The sequence below is a fragment of the Trachemys scripta genome, chromosome 5, assembly GCF_013100865.1.
Source record: "Trachemys scripta elegans isolate TJP31775 chromosome 5, CAS_Tse_1.0, whole genome shotgun sequence".
NCBI classification, from domain to species: Eukaryota; Metazoa; Chordata; order Testudines; family Emydidae; genus Trachemys; species Trachemys scripta.
The window spans coordinates 16,328,808-16,344,105 of NC_048302.1; the positions used below are offsets into that span (position 1 = coordinate 16,328,808).

Genomic DNA, 15,298 nt, shown 5'->3' on the forward strand with positions numbered 1-15,298 from the left:
TTTTTTGAGATAATGTTTGCAAAGGTGATCCCTGAATGAGAATTATAAGCATAGCCAACTACAAGCAATCACATAAATCTCTGATATTGGTGTACACTGCTTGGTGAATCTGTAAGTATCCAGATTTCCTTTTTTTAAACGAAGTTGTTTTATAACAAAACAATATTCCTGTATGTTCAGCCATGCAAAGAGTACATTTCTTCCACATAACGACACACCCTCTTGTGGCATTGCTCTTACAAAGTGGCCTTAATGCATTTGGAAAGCAAACTAACAAGTTTCTACAAAAAACAAAACAAACCCAAGAGGTAGGACTTTTAAAAAAAAATTACATCAGCACTAACAATGCCGCCATTAATCACTATTATATGCTGAATGCTCCAAGGAGCAAGAGGAATATATGCAGCACAACTAACTTACATTTTATATCTCTAACCTGGTGTTGAGCAGTTCTCAGTTATCTATATTAAGATAGCATCCGAGAGCCCTAATCAGATTCAGGACCCCAACTTGTTAGATATTGTACAAGGAAGACAGTTTCTGTTTTGTACAGATTACAATTTAATCAATTTATAATTTCTAAAAGTTCAGGCAATTGTGTTTGGTGTAAATTTTTGGAAAACAGTCTTAGACTTGTGCATCATTATTTAAAAATGGACTGTAGAGAATGAAATGGAATTAACTTCCATCTACATAATAAGGTGGTGTAAAACATTATCATCATCCCTCAAGGGATTTAGATATTTATATATCTCAGTGTAGCCGGGCTACAATACACTATATTTCGGTCATACATATCTTTGATAAAAATACATTAATGCTGACACTACAGCTTATTCACTGATGAACAGCTGACAATCTCTAAGTGTTGCACACACCTCCACAGAGTACTATGGGTCAATGGAAGGACTAATGTTTGTGCTGACATTGTATCTGGTATGAAAGATTAATGGACCTAATCCAGTGTCAATGGAAAGTTTTCAGATCCTTCTCTATCTCCAAAAAGAGCATCTCACGCTTTCATTGACATTGTTATGGCCAATTTACAATGAATGGAAGCCACTACAATGCTACTGCAAGTGCCACTAAGATGTCAATAGGATGGCTTTTTGGATTTTTAATGCTAATTATATAAGTTATAGCTAAATACACAGCATGAAGTTAGAAGTAATATGGGTCTAAATGAAGCAAAACAATCAGGAACGTCTCTTCCCAATAGCTAGGTGTAAGTATTGAACTACATATGGAATGCAAAAACAAAACACGCAGGTACATCAAATGGGTCCCCCGCAATACCTAACCACAATAGGATGACACAGTATGTGGAAGCTATAACTGCCTTTTCCTATTTTTAAGAGCACACTTAACACTTTCCCTCTGCTCTCTGGAAATTCTTCGGGGCTCTAACTGTTATCTTCCTTTACATTAAAACAAAACAAATCATGTCAAACCAACCTAATATACTTCTTTGACAGGGTAACAAGCCTTGCGGATTGGGGGAAGAAGTAGATGTGATATAGCTCAACTTTAGTGGGGCTTCTGATACTGTCTCACATGCCTCATAAACAAACTAGAAAAACACAGACAAACTTGTTACAAAGTGGGTGCACAACTGGCTGGAAAACAGTACTCAGAGTAGTTATCTGTGGTTCACAATCAACCTGGAAGAGTATATTGTGTGGGGTCCTGCAAGAATGTGTCCTGGGTCTGGTCCTATTAATATCTTTATAAATGATTTAGATAACGGCATAGAGAGTACACTAAAGATCATGCAAATCTTGGATTGGACTGTTTAGTCACATGAGACATTGCAAACCATCTGCATCGTAGGCTGCAATTCTCTCGCAGACGAAAGGATGCCAACAAAAGAAAGCACACTTACAAATTTTGTGGCCGATACCAAGCTAGGAGGGGTTGCAAGCACTCTAGAGGACAGGATTAGAATTCACAATGATCTTGACAAACTGGAAAAATGGTCTGAATTACATAGGATGAAATTCAATAAGGACAAATGCAAAGTATCACACTTAGGAAGTGTGATAGACCCAGACCAGTTGGGAACAGCAGAGTAGCAGAAGGGAGATATACTGGCCACTGGATAAGTAGTTTTCTGTTCCCTGAGTGACCAGAGCAAGGGCTGCTCCAGGCTAATAGACCACCTGACTCCAATTAACCTGCTAAAAGTCAGGTGAGGCAGTTAAGCACCTGATTAATTAAGGCCCCTCTGATGCTATAAAAGGGCTCACTCCAGTCAAGCCAGGGGGAGCCAGAGGAGAGGAAGTGTGTGTGAGAAACTGGGAGCAAGAGGTGTGCAAGAAGCTGAAAGTGAGTAGGTGTACTGCTAGAGGACTCAGAAGTACAAGCGTTATCAGACATCAGGAGGAAGGTCTGGTGGTGAGGGCAAAGAAGGTGTTGGGAGGAGGCCATGGGGAAGTAGCCCAGGGAGTTGTAGGTGTCGTGCAACTGTACCAGGAGGCACTCTAAACAGCTGCAGTCCACAGGGCCCTGGGCTGGAATCTGGAGTAGAGGGTTCCCCCCCATACCTCCCCACTCTTGATCCAACACAGGAGGAATTGACCTGGACTACAGCTTCCACCAGAGGGGAAGGTCTCTGGACTGTTTCCTGACCCACAGGGTGAATCTGTGAAGCGAGCAAATCCACCAATAAGCACAGGACCCACCAAGGTAGAGGAGGAACTTTGTCACAGAAGGAATGATCAACTGCACAAATGAAAAATGGGAAATGACTGCCTAGGAAGGAGAACTGCAGAAAAGGATTGTGGGTAGTAGTAGATCACTGCCTAAGTATGAATCAACAATGTAATACTGTTGCAAAAGTAGTAAATATAATTCTGGGATGTATTAGCAGGAACACTGTAAGCAAGACACGAGAAGTAATTATTCCATTCTACTCAGAACTGATAAGGCCTCAACTGGAGTACCGTGTCCAGTTCTGGGTTCCACGCTTTGGGAAACGTGAACAAATTGGAGACAGTCCAGACGAGATCAACAAAAAAAGTCTAGGAAACATGACCTACGAGGAAAGATGTGGGGGGGGAAAAATGGGTTTGTTTCTTCTGGAGAAGTGAAAGCTAAGGGGGGGATGTGATAATCTTCAAATATGTAAAAGGTTGTTATAAAGAGGAGGGTGATAAATTCTTCTCCTTAACCACTGAGGACAGGACAAGTAGTAATGGACCAAAATTGCAGCAAAGAAGATTAAAGCTAGACATTAGAAAAAAACTTCCCAACTATAAGGGTAGTTAAGCACCAGAACAAATTACTGACAGAGACTGTGGAATGTCTGTCATTGGGGGTTTTTAAGAACAGGCTAGACAAACACCTGTCAGGCCATGAGTGCAGGACACTGGACTAGATGACCTATCGAGTTCCTTTCCAGTCCCACTTTTCTATGATTCTATCACCCAACGGATACCAGCCCAAGATATTTGTGACAGAACAGGAACTGAAACCAGGTCTCCAGAGTCCAAGTCTACAACTTTAATCACAAGTCCATCCTTCTTACCTTTCCTAATAACACTGACACAGGGCTAAAGCTTCATACGCTATCTTTGCAGTCCATATCATGCCACAAAAAATGCATTTTTATAAAGCAGACCATAAATCTGGAACCCCAATTCATACCTGTGCGAGGAGGAGAAAGTTGCACAGGATTTCATATCCAACGAAGGATCAGACAAGTCCAATTCAAATATTTCCAGAGAAGCATTGGTACTGAAAGTTGCATCCAACTGTTGAGCAGATGTACCTACGCAGAAACATACTATTGTATCAGAATGACATAATACAAAATACGGAATTGCAAATTACTAAAGTATCAAATCATACAAAGAAAATAAAATCTTCAGTGTCTCAGAGGTACACTGAACACAAAACAGTCGATTTTTTTAAAAAGGGAGTTGAAAGTATCAGGTATTTCATCTGCCCCTAAATCCCCTTCCTGGTTTTACAACCAAATTTTCCCATTAAAATAAAATTTAAAAAAACAGAAAAAGGGAGATGTGTGATGTTTTCCCCTCCGCTGCTGCTGTGTAAGAATCCCACACAAATATCAGAAGAAACTCAGAAATTGACTGAAAGGCAATAGTTTTGGCAGCCAAAACTACTGAGAAACTGCAAGCCATTGGTAAAGACTGGGTCATGTAATCCTATGATTTAGGAGAGAGAAGCCTTGAAATTAAGTTACCAACGCTGCCGTACATTTAGGGCAAACATGCACGTTTACAAGGTATATGGTAGGCTGGGGTTTTGATTTCTAAGGAAAGCTGATACTCCAGAGGTTGAAAAGTGATTTCAAGTGGGTACTGCATTACATTCTCAATCAGTATTTCGGCCTTCAGGACATTCATTTTCTATTATAAACTACAAGTACAGTGAGTATATTATAATCTACACCATATGCATAGAAAGCCCCATGGGTAGGGACCATACTCTTCAGCAAGTTACCTGTAGCCAGGTAAATGGGATGTTGTTGGGCAGGGCTCCAGGCCTGCATAGCAGTACGATCAATCTCCTTTAACTTCATCCTGCTAAAAGAAGATAACTTTTGTAATACAGAAAATCTGGAGGAAATGGCACCAGTACAACAGAGGGGAAATGGGCTGTACATGGAACTGTGGGTATGATGTGGCGTTTGTATGGAGGAGGGCAATGGTGAAATATTATTGAAGTTTACAGGAAATTATATTTACTAAACATGTTGAATGAAACTAAATAAACCTGGGGAACACAGCAACTGCTGTGAGATTCTGTTCTTAGACCAAATGCCTTTGCTAATAAGAGTTTACATGATATAACTTGATATCTTGCAGCAGCTGTTACATTTAAATTAAAATACTGTCCATGTTTCTAAATGCCCAAACTGACATTCATAAACTGTCATCAGAGCTGAAACTAATGAAACTTACCACAAAGTCACTATTGAAAACCACCACATTGGTTTCTAAAACCATGTCAAAGAATTTCCTAATCCTGTTCCTTGGTGAGATTTTAGGGACATAGTTAACTTGCATTCTAGCACTCTCAAGAAATTAATGTAAAGCAGTTTCAGGTGCAATACCTGTCCTTGAATCTGTCTGCCAATTTTTGTGGTTTAACAACATTTCCCTATTTTTAAATGTTGTGCAAGACCCACACAAACAACAATCCCTGACTGATTATACAGAGAAAACAATGAAATTGACTCCATGTAAAGGCTTGTCAAATGTACAAAGCAAGCAAGCAAAAAAGATAAAAACATGCTTTTTCTAATCTCTTTAAAGTCTAGTAACTTTAGGTGTTACGTCTAACAATAGTAAGTACAAAAAAAATTTAAAGTATCCCTTTAGGTATGTCCCTCTTCCCATACAGGCTGAGGTAGCATGTGTATATAAAAAGATAAGTAACATGAAATACTCATTTCAGACATCAACAGTTTTTCAGTTACCATCTTCTACCCTATCACCCAGGAAAAGGTTATATGGTCCCCATAATAATGACATTCTGAAGTGCCAAGAATTTTCTCCTAATTGTGGTTTCCAGTTAATGGTTTAAAAGGAAGTGAAAGTTTAAGTGAAAGCCTGAAATGCTCAACAACTTTGAGTCACACAGTCCTCACAACAGGATTTATGCAGCTTTTGTGCATGAATAAAAAGTTGTGTGAAGAAGTGCAAAGGTTAATCATCATGTGATGCAAGATAATTCAGAAAAAAAAAGCAACTGATAAACTGGTCTTTCAGCTCAAAGTTTGCTGGAAAATGCTCAAATTTTTCATCAAATGCCTCCTAACCAGAGCCCAGCACATAGTAATCTAAAAGACTTTGCAACACAGAGACATTTTAAACGAAATATAATAATTCAGGCTTGCAAAAATTTACTTACTCAAGGCAGGGATGGCATGGTAATTACCAGAGCTGGTTGTTACCAAGTAAAATCAAGGTTTTTACCATAGGGATAAAACTAGTTAGTCCCAGTTTAAGGCAAATTTGCTATTTTAAAAATTGTTTCATTCATGCACATTGCATTATACTAGTTTAAATTACATATTCAAACTGAGGTTATTTAAGGCAGTAGCTACACAGATTAATTTAGGGTTGTACAAATAAAGAGCAAAACTGCATTCGGGTGTAATAATATAGTCATTCTGATGCTGAACATGGGAATGTCTGTATATATTTGGTTTGTATTTTCTCATGGAAGTTAAATATGTCATGACTCATATTTTGATATTATATAAACAAGTCAAAATATTTGATTATATAAAAACAACAATAATGCACAGTTGCATTAAGCAATCAGAAGCATGAAGAGTTGCAGACTAGCAGATGTACTATTACTATAACTACAACAGCTAAAACAACGACCTTAACCCATTTGGCCTACAACATTCTGTAGCAGAAGACCAACTGTGATGTAGTGGATAGATTGAACCTATTCCTTAGTTTTGAATGGACATATCCAAAGTTTGAAAAGATTTGTCCTATGCTTGCTGAAGTTGCTGGACACTGAAGCAATTATTTTCCCCACTTTCCTGGTTTAAACCGTATTAGCAGCACTCCGTCCTAAACTAGTTTTTCCTGGAAAACTGCCAACCCTGGCCAAAGATGTATTAAAATATAACATTTTGCACTAGCTGGACTGGTGAGTTTTGCAAGGTTGCAATGGTAATTTGAAAATCACTGCCAACAGAAAAAAAGAGTTTGTTCAACCTTTGTAAAATGCTTATAATAATTAATGTCACATTGACCCAAAAATAGACTTTAAAATTGTAGGGCAAATTAATAGTAAGGCACAACATATCTTGTCCTCTGATTTTTATTTAATGAGGAACATTTTCTTAGAGAAAGGAGTAGTGGGAACACTCAAAATTTAAATGTCTTTATTGGCCACACTTACTCTCTGATAATAGGAAGGTTTCAATTAATTCTTTCCTGTACTTGATTTCAATCTTGACACTACAGAAGTTCATTCTGACAACACATACCTAGATCATTATACTATGAATAGGGCCCACCAAATCATGGTCCATTTCAGTCAATTTCACGGTCATACGATTTTAAAAATCATAAATTTCATGTTTCAGCTATTTAAATCTGAATTTTCAGTTTTGTAATTGTAGGGGTCCTGACCCAAAGAGGAGTTGTGGGGGGGTTTGCAAGGTTATTGTGTGTGGGGGGGGGGGGGGGGGGGGTTGCGATACTGCTACCCTTACTTCTGCGCTGCTGCTGGCGGTGGCGCTGCCTTCAGACCGGGGCAGCTGGAGAATGGCGGCTGCTGGCTGGGAACCCAGCTCTGAAGGCAGAGCCGCTGCCAGCAGCAGCAAGGATAGCATGGTATAGTATTGCCACCCTTACTTTTGCTCTGCTGCCGGCAGAGTTGGGCCCTCAGTCAACAGCCGCCACCCTCCAGCCGCCCAGCTCTGAAGCCAGCAGCGGAGAAGTAAGGGTGCTATGGTATGGTGTTGCCACCCTTACTTCTGCACTGCTGCTGGCAGGGTCTGACTTCAGAGCTGGGCGCCTGGCCAAGGGCCATCCCACTCTGAAGGCAGCACAGAAGCAAGGGTAGCAATACTGCAACCCCCTAAAATAACCTTATGACCCCCCTACAACTCCCTTTTGGGTCAGGACCCCCAATTTGAGAAAGGCTGGTTTCCCGCCATGATGCGTTTTTCATGGCCGTGAATTTGGTAGGACCCTAACTGTGAACTCTGCATCTTACATCAAATATGCACATCATAATCAATATCAGGAGTTCTTAGACTGTTGCTAGATAAAGGTCTTTTCAACAGTGCTCTTGATAATTTAATAGGCAACACAGTTTATCTCACTCATCTGAATTTTGTATCCTTTAGGGGGATATTTTACCAAGTTAGTTTGTAGCAGACCTCAAAAATAATTTAAAAAATTAGATCTCTTTATATAACTGAATTAAAAACCATTCTAGTAGGGCACCTCACGCTGAAAGTACCATGTGTATCCTCATTCTACTTTTAAAACTAAGAAATAGTTTCAAATACCCGTCCCAGAAATGTTTTTCCCAAACTTGAGTGAGGTTTAGTTGGGAGTCTGACTCTAAGCCAAGCAGGTGTGTGCTCCACTGGGCTGAAGAACGCTGTTGTGTGGAAAGATCCTGTCTGGACTTCAAACCCTTAAGTAAAAACGGGCAAGGTTGCACAATCCTTCTCTGAAACTGCTCAAGGAAAAGATGATTTCTGGGTGTCCTCATCCAGCGTGCAGACACCCATGAAGCACCTGGGGAATCACAAAGATGCATATTACTGTGTCTAGTTCAATTTTAGATAAGGAATCTCTTGCATTTGTTCATAACAAGGCTTGCTTTTCCAGAGTTTTTTCTGGATATTAAAAGTGATTTCTAGAGTGGATGTACACATAAATCCTACTCTAATTTTCACACAGCCTATACTTTTACTGTTAAAAACAGCTATACATGCAGGGTACTCTGCTGTCCACTCTCTGCCAGGACCAACTGGGATCCCTCCCTCATAGGAGAGATCACTGCCAGGTGGACACTGAGTGACATTATTTAATGACTTTGATGATCCAAACACCATTTTAAAAGAGAACATAACAAAATAGATCGGCTCCCCACTTCTTTATAACATAGCAGTAAATTTCATAAATTCTTTAGCACCACAAGATTGGTTGGACGTCAGTCTAAGGAATACATCTGTTTGACAGTGTCTGTTTTATACCATGGTAATGACATAGCTTCACTTTGAGTCACAAGGGTATTGGCAAAGGAAAATTTGTATGTTGAAAGTCTTGCTGTTGCCATGTTGGCACTACAGCCCCATCTATACTGTCCAGGAAAAACACATTACTGCACTTTTCTAGTGAACCACTCATAAATATAGTTCGTTAGAGAAGTTCTAGCATGTGGCCTGATATCCTGAATGATTCAGCACCTTTGAGGCTCATGTTTTTTTTCTTAATACTTTTTACTTATAGCATGGTATGGTCAATATATTACAGTACAGATAGGCTATAAAAGATGCATATATTTTACAAATGAAAATAAAAATTATCTAACAATACAAATTCACTGACTAAAAGAGTGGAGAAATATACTTTCTTACGTGCACATTCATAATTACAAGTATTTTTACACTATCCATTAATAACATCTGGGAGCTGCAAATCAAAGATTCAGGATTGTATTTGGGCTAGTCACTAGAAATATTCCCAAAACTATTTTTCCCATTCAGATAAGTTTTGCTACAAAATAGCTGTATCTCCATGTAACTGCAGTAGGGTAATATTTACATATCTACTAGCTTGGATAATACAAGCAAGACAAAAATCTCAAAATGGTTATTAATATGTGATCCTCAGCGCAATTGTGCAATCTTTCTTTGTCTTTCTAGAATCCCTTTTCCTAAAGAGCTTTAAGGCTCCATCTACACTCTGGTTTCCCTTGCAGTTGGATACTGTGTTTAAAGATGGCTTATACAGAAGGTTTTTGGAAACATGTGGGCTGTAGTCCACGAAAGCTTATGCTCTAATAAATTTGTTAGTCTCTAAGGTGCCACAAGTACTCCTGTTCTTTTTGCGGATACAGACTAACACGGCTGCTACTCAGAAACCTGTCATGGTGTAGATGGGGCATAACATTTTTAAAATTAAGGTTAGATGCCCCTTCCTAGAAGTACCAAATCCACATTACGTGCATTTTGAAGTAAGTTATGAGATACAGATTAGTAAAATATATTAAACAACCTCAGAGGCTACTATGACAAAGCTACGTCTAATCACTCTTCCCACAACACTGATATCCACAGGACCCTCCACTGCTCCTGGTAGAGGGGCTAGGGGGAGAGTTTGTCACTTTTCAGCTGACAGCAAGGCGGCTTTCAGCGGTGCTTAGTTTGTAATGAAAGAGGAGCCGGGACACAAGTAATGTTGCTACTTTAATAGCTGACAAGGCAAGCCGAGCGGTGCCGGGGCTATTAAGTGCCAAGCCCAGGGGTGGCGGGGCTTAGCCCTGGCACACATTAAGCCCTGGCTTTTAGGGGCTGGCCCTGCAGCAGGCAGCAGAGAAAACGCCCGATCCCAGTCCCAGAGCGGCAGAGCCAGCAGCAGAGGCCGGCCCAGGCCACGCCAGCGAGCTGGAGGCCCCGGGGAAGCGAGGCTGCTCTGCCCAGCGCCCGGGGGGGGGGGGGGGCCCTGCGAGATAGGGCCGCTCTGCCCACACGGAGCCTAGGCCCCAGCTGGCAACCCCCCGCCCTAGGAACGGAGAGACCCGGCAGCGCCCGGCCCGCTCCCCCGGCGGCGAGGCGAGGCCCCGCTTCCCCTCACCTGGCGGGGCCGGGCTCTCCGCGGCGCCCCACGTCCCGCTGCGGTGGCTCAGCTCCCTGCCCCCGGCTCCTCCGCGTTCCGCTTCAACGTGGCAGCCGGAGCGCCGCCCTCGTCAGCCCGGCTTCCGGCACCGAGACCCCGCCCGGCCGGCCGGCGCCTTCCGGGCCGCGCAGCTCCCAGCGCCAGGGGGCAGGCGGGCCCGGGTGGCAGAGGGGCCTAGCCCGTGTCCGGCCAGGCGGCCTGCCGAGCTGTCACTACAACCCCGGCCCGGGCAGCCCGGCTCAGCCCCCTGCGGCGGCGGCTACGCGGGGGAGTTTTAATAGAGCTCTAACGGTGGAGCAGCTGGATAGCTCCTCTCACTCCACTGGAAGTAGGGGTGCCGCCCCCCTTGAAGTGGTTTCCATTATACAGCGGGTTTAGTTTGGTTCAGGGGCTCTCAGTACCACTAGACAAATGGTTCTAGCAGCCCTGGCCAACAGCCAAGCCCTGAAGGAATGAGATATTTGTCCCTTCTCCTTTCTTTGGTAAGAGCCCCAAACCCTTATAGAAGATGAGGCTCCAACGTACTTGCCAAGTCCAGTTCTGCAGCCTCACCTTTGTTTCTGATCTGTGACCAAATTCCACTGCTAAAATGTTCTGCTATTCAGTACAAGACCCTAGCATTGAAGGCACAAAGTAAGTTGTGGGCAGCTGGCCCCCTTCACCATCGTTTGACTCTCCACAGCAGGGTAGCCCAAGGGCCAGACAAGCCCCAGCAAGTGCAAAGCGTTTTGAACATCTTTAGTGGGATGAATGACTGGGATTTGCCATTTTCATGGAAAAGTCACATTTCTCCCTCCATGCTGAATATTATGTGAGACTGCTACTAGTATAATTCCCCAGGTGAAAACAAGGGATGGTTTCCTAACTAACAGCAGTGGTATGAGGCTTAGAGCTCATTCGTGTTTGAGGCACTTATTCTACAGCAGTGAGAACAGAGAATTAATAGAAATAAAGCCAAGATGCCACATATTTAAATCAAGGGCAGCATATCATGTTTATTAACAATACAAATGAAGAGGATTTTACAACAGCCTCCAAAAGCAATCTCCCAAGATCTACTGGTTGCAGCTGAAACAAATGCTTTGAGACTGATCTCTTGCCTTCACCACTACTTTTTCCACTATAAAAAGCATTACATCAGCAACTAGATTACTTTAACCCCCTCAATGAAAAGGAGGAAACAAATTAAACAATTTTCAAGTATCTTCGTTAAAGATGAAAGAAGAAATTCAGATGGAACATAGAAACTCTTCACAATTACCTGAAAAGTAAAAAAGCATATTAGATCTTTGACAATATAGATACAGGTCTAATTTAGTGCAGATTAACATCTACTTCAACATTCTTAGGAGTCTTCGCTCAATAAGCCCACAACTTCAGTAAATGTTCCTAAATTCCCCAGACCTGAAGAACAGCTCTGTGTAAGCTTGTCTCTTTCCCCAACAGTAATTGGTTGAATAAAAATTACCTCACCCATCTTGTCTCTGCATGTTACTAAGCTCAGTAACAGTTCAGTAAAGCCCACAGTCTATTACAACCACAATTAGGATGTCCTCCCAGTAGTGTGTAAACAATTTTTTGGATTTCTAGAAACAGACTCGTGCAATTTTTACAGGTTTATTTTAGAAAGCATGCTCATTACTGTCTGGTTCGGTTTATTTTAAATTATCCCCTTGTCATCTCCAAGACCTGGGGTCTGAATATACAAAATAAACTCCTAACAAACATGATGGGTCTAACAAAAATAAAAAAGAATTCAGAATCAGAAACAAGGTCAGACCCAAACTAGTTGCACTGAGGTACTATAGTACACACTAATATGCTGTAATACACTGTTCTGAGATACAATACCAGGCACAAAGAAATTAATAAAAAAGCATTAATGCTTACCCACGTGTCAACAAGTGCAGTCAGAAAAGTCTTAGTTCACCTTTCACAAGTCAAGAGCAATAATTTAATGCTGGGGAGGGAAAGGAGACCTTCTTTTGTTATATATGCAAACCGAATGAATTCCAGAAGTGTATTTTATGTTTTTCTTAATCTGCAAACTGAACTGACTACCAATGTTTTTAATGTAGTTTGAATTTTTTACCCCATGTCCTCATCCAGTCAAACACTAATCACAGTGAGTCATGATGTGAACAGCAGTGAAAGGTTTTAATCATTGGACACGAGGCAAAACAAATTAACACAATACATTAAAAAACTTACAATGTTCATCTTGCAAATCTTTACGCGTAGCTTTTATACATGGTTTGCCAATTCCCAATCAAGTTCTAAACTTGATAAAAATTAACTTGGTTTTCTCTTCAAAAAAGTGTATTATTCTCTAACCACATTTAAAATGTGGGAGGCTCTCTAAAACTAAGGTTATTTGAGGCTTTTATTTCAATAGTTTTAAATATTCTATTTTCACCTTTTATTCACTTTTCTTCTCTCCCCTTCCTCCCCTCTCCCCCCCACCCAAGAACTTGCTGAACCATGATGTAAGCAACTTTATCTGCACAGGACAGGAAACAGGCCAGCAAGGAACACAGGCCTTGGAGGAAGATACTTTTGGGGTAGGACACAAGGGATTCTACCACTGCAGCTACTGTTACAGGGCAAAAGAAATAATAAAAAAACCCAAAACACAGAGCCCCCCCTTTCTTTGATGCTTGGTACTTGATCTCCACTTAAGTTATTTTGTCAGTTAAGTCAGTCACAGTGTGGGGGGAAAAAAAACCCACATCAGAGAAGAGGACTACTTACACCTAACATCAACAAGTTACAGCTTCTTGCAATTCACTGCTAAGTTGCCAATCTCTCTTCTACAATCAGTTTAGACTTTGATGGGAAGTGATGCCCCTTCCTAAAGAATGTAGGTAAAATTAAATATCTAGTTCTCATTTTTAAACAGCCTTAAATTATTGTTGGATTCAACAATAGTCTTTCAAATGTGAAGTTTAATTAGGAAAATCAGCTATACTTCAAAATCACTTAATGAAACCCTCACCTGAACAATACCTAAGTAATGTGAACTTCCAGATTCCAAGCTTGCCTGGCAGATCTTGTCAGTAGAACAATCCCTAAAGGAGTAAGAACATACATTTTAAAAGTGATTTTTCTTCCCAAAATTACATCAGTGCAAAAAGTATCAACATTAGCAGCAACAGTTATTTGCATTAGTAATAGTTATTGGCTTAACCCAGCCTTCCACTTAAGTGATGTCAGCACATTATGTCGGTTTTTAAATCACATATCCTCATCCAAACAGATACTAATCACAGCACATCATGATGTGAACAGCAGTGAAAAGGTTTTAATCACTGGACATGTGTCAAGTAAATATTAAGTGAACAGTAGCACTTAACCACCCCTTGAACCAACACTTCACTTGGCTCTAAGAAGAAAGTAGTAGTTGGTAGAAAGTAGAAAGTCTGTCACATGTGACAAAAGTTTCATTATCTAATAGCTAGCTGATGGCTTAGGTCCATTTTCTAGAGGGCAGGTTACAAAAGCCAACACAGTAAAATATTGGGTATTCTTCTAGTGTCAAGTGTGGACAACAAGTTAATGCTCATGGCAATTCAGTTACACTTGCACCCAGAAAGGTTCCTCCAGTCAAGGCTAAGGCATGCCGATGACGGAGTGAATCTTGCACCACTACTGCCTACAATGTATCTGTTCTGTGGATTAGTTCATACACAATTCAGTATTGAGAGCCATCAATACAGCAAGTTCTTGCTGATGTTCCATCTTCCTCCTCCCTTCACCCCCCTCATGCTTCAGGTAGATCAACTGCTACTTTAGCTTTAGAATAGCTGTCAAGGTTCCCTCTTTATCACAAGAGTCTTAAATTCCAGAAAGTTTTAAATTCTTATACCAGAGTATGCCAGTAATTCTGCACATGCCCTCACGCCAACATTAACCTTTACCTGAGATCTGTAAAACAGTAGGGCTCACTGGCTACTGGAGCTACACCGAACAGATCTGGTACAGCACAGGAGAAGTTAGCCATCCACGGGTTTGTTCCAGTAAAGCACTTAAGGGTTAGTTTAATTTCTGCGGGTGCACTAATCAAGTTACGTTGGGCCTCTTTCCTGTAAAGTAGGCAACATAAAGAGCCTCACGCTGAAGTGCTCAAGGCCTGAGCGGGAAGGCGTGTCTCTAGACACAACGTGAGCCACCAGGCTCCCTGCCGAACCCCGTCAAGGCACAAGGACAGGCTAGCGCTAACCACGACTCACTTACCCCGGATCTGGGGGATGCTCCATGCGGGAAGGGGGGGGGGGGGGACAGAGCGCTCGCAGGCCCCGGCTGTTCCCTGCTGCGACGTACCCGCCTACACAGCACGTGAACTGGGACTCGGGTTCAAGCCCCAGGCCCCTTCCGTCCACACAGGAATGAGCCCTACGGCCCCAACAGCTCAGCCCCCCTCAGCAGAGCCCGGCCCCGGCTGGGTCCCAGGCGGCGGGCGCGGAGCCGCCACGTGGCGCCCCGACTGCCTCAGCGCCTCCCCGCGTGGGGCCCATGGCGCTGGCTGGGGGCTGGGCAGCGTCCCCTCGGGCAGCGCCTTCCCCAGGGAGAAGCCTGGTGCCCCGCTCCGCGCCAGCGCTACACGCCCCACAGCAGCTAGAGACGAAAAGGAAGGGGCACGCGACCAGTAACCCGGACACAGCCTCCGCCAGACAGAGAGCGCCGCTCCCATTGGCTCCAAGTACGCTGGGTTTGATTGGCTGCCTCCTCCTGCGCCGTTTCTGATTGGTTCAACTCTCCTTTCTCTTCCCTCTCTATTTCCTGCTTCCGCTCAGCCATGTGGGGTGTGGTCACAGGAACGCGGGGAGGACCGCGACCAATGAAAGCCTCGCTTCCATAGCGCAGGGGCTAGCGAACGGAAGGAAAAAAAAAAAAAGAAGAAGCGAGAACCAATCAGAAAGGGCAGAGAAAAGGCGCTCACCAAT

General features: G+C 42.4%; 1 protein-coding gene and 1 long non-coding RNA gene across 14 annotated transcripts in view; both read right to left on the reverse strand.

Moving 5' to 3' along the window:
* SEC31A (SEC31 homolog A, COPII coat complex component) overlaps window positions 1–10,456 on the reverse strand; it is a 64,413-nt gene extending 53,957 nt beyond the window's left edge. For 9 of the 12 annotated variants that reach the window (XM_034770753.1, XM_034770751.1, XM_034770750.1 and 6 more), the window contains exons 1-4: window positions 10,314–10,428; window positions 8,015–8,249; window positions 4,468–4,550; window positions 3,646–3,769 (exon numbers count right to left, since the gene is read on the reverse strand). In XM_034770753.1, coding sequence (XP_034626644.1) covers window positions 3,646–3,769; window positions 4,468–4,550; window positions 8,015–8,223 — 416 coding nt within the window. In that variant the 5' untranslated portion in view covers window positions 8,224–8,249; window positions 10,314–10,428. Of the gene's footprint in view, window positions 1–3,645; window positions 3,770–4,467; window positions 4,551–8,014; window positions 8,250–10,313 lie in introns of all 12 variants that reach the window. The other 3 variants (XM_034770757.1, XM_034770754.1, XM_034770755.1) reach the window with 3 other exon arrangements.
* Window positions 10,457–11,324: 868 nt separating this feature from the next.
* LOC117878519 lies at window positions 11,325–15,025 on the reverse strand. Of its 2 annotated transcripts, XR_004645996.1 has the most exons (5): window positions 14,589–15,025; window positions 13,351–13,423; window positions 13,107–13,206; window positions 12,246–12,315; window positions 11,325–11,616 (listed from the first exon to the last, which is right to left on the reverse strand). It is a non-coding gene; the product is annotated as an uncharacterized LOC117878519 (long non-coding RNA). The 2 variants fall into 2 exon arrangements; XR_004645995.1 differs by lacking the exon at window positions 13,107–13,206 and having other exon boundaries at window positions 14,589–15,015.
* Between the last annotated feature and the right edge of the window lie 273 nt (window positions 15,026–15,298).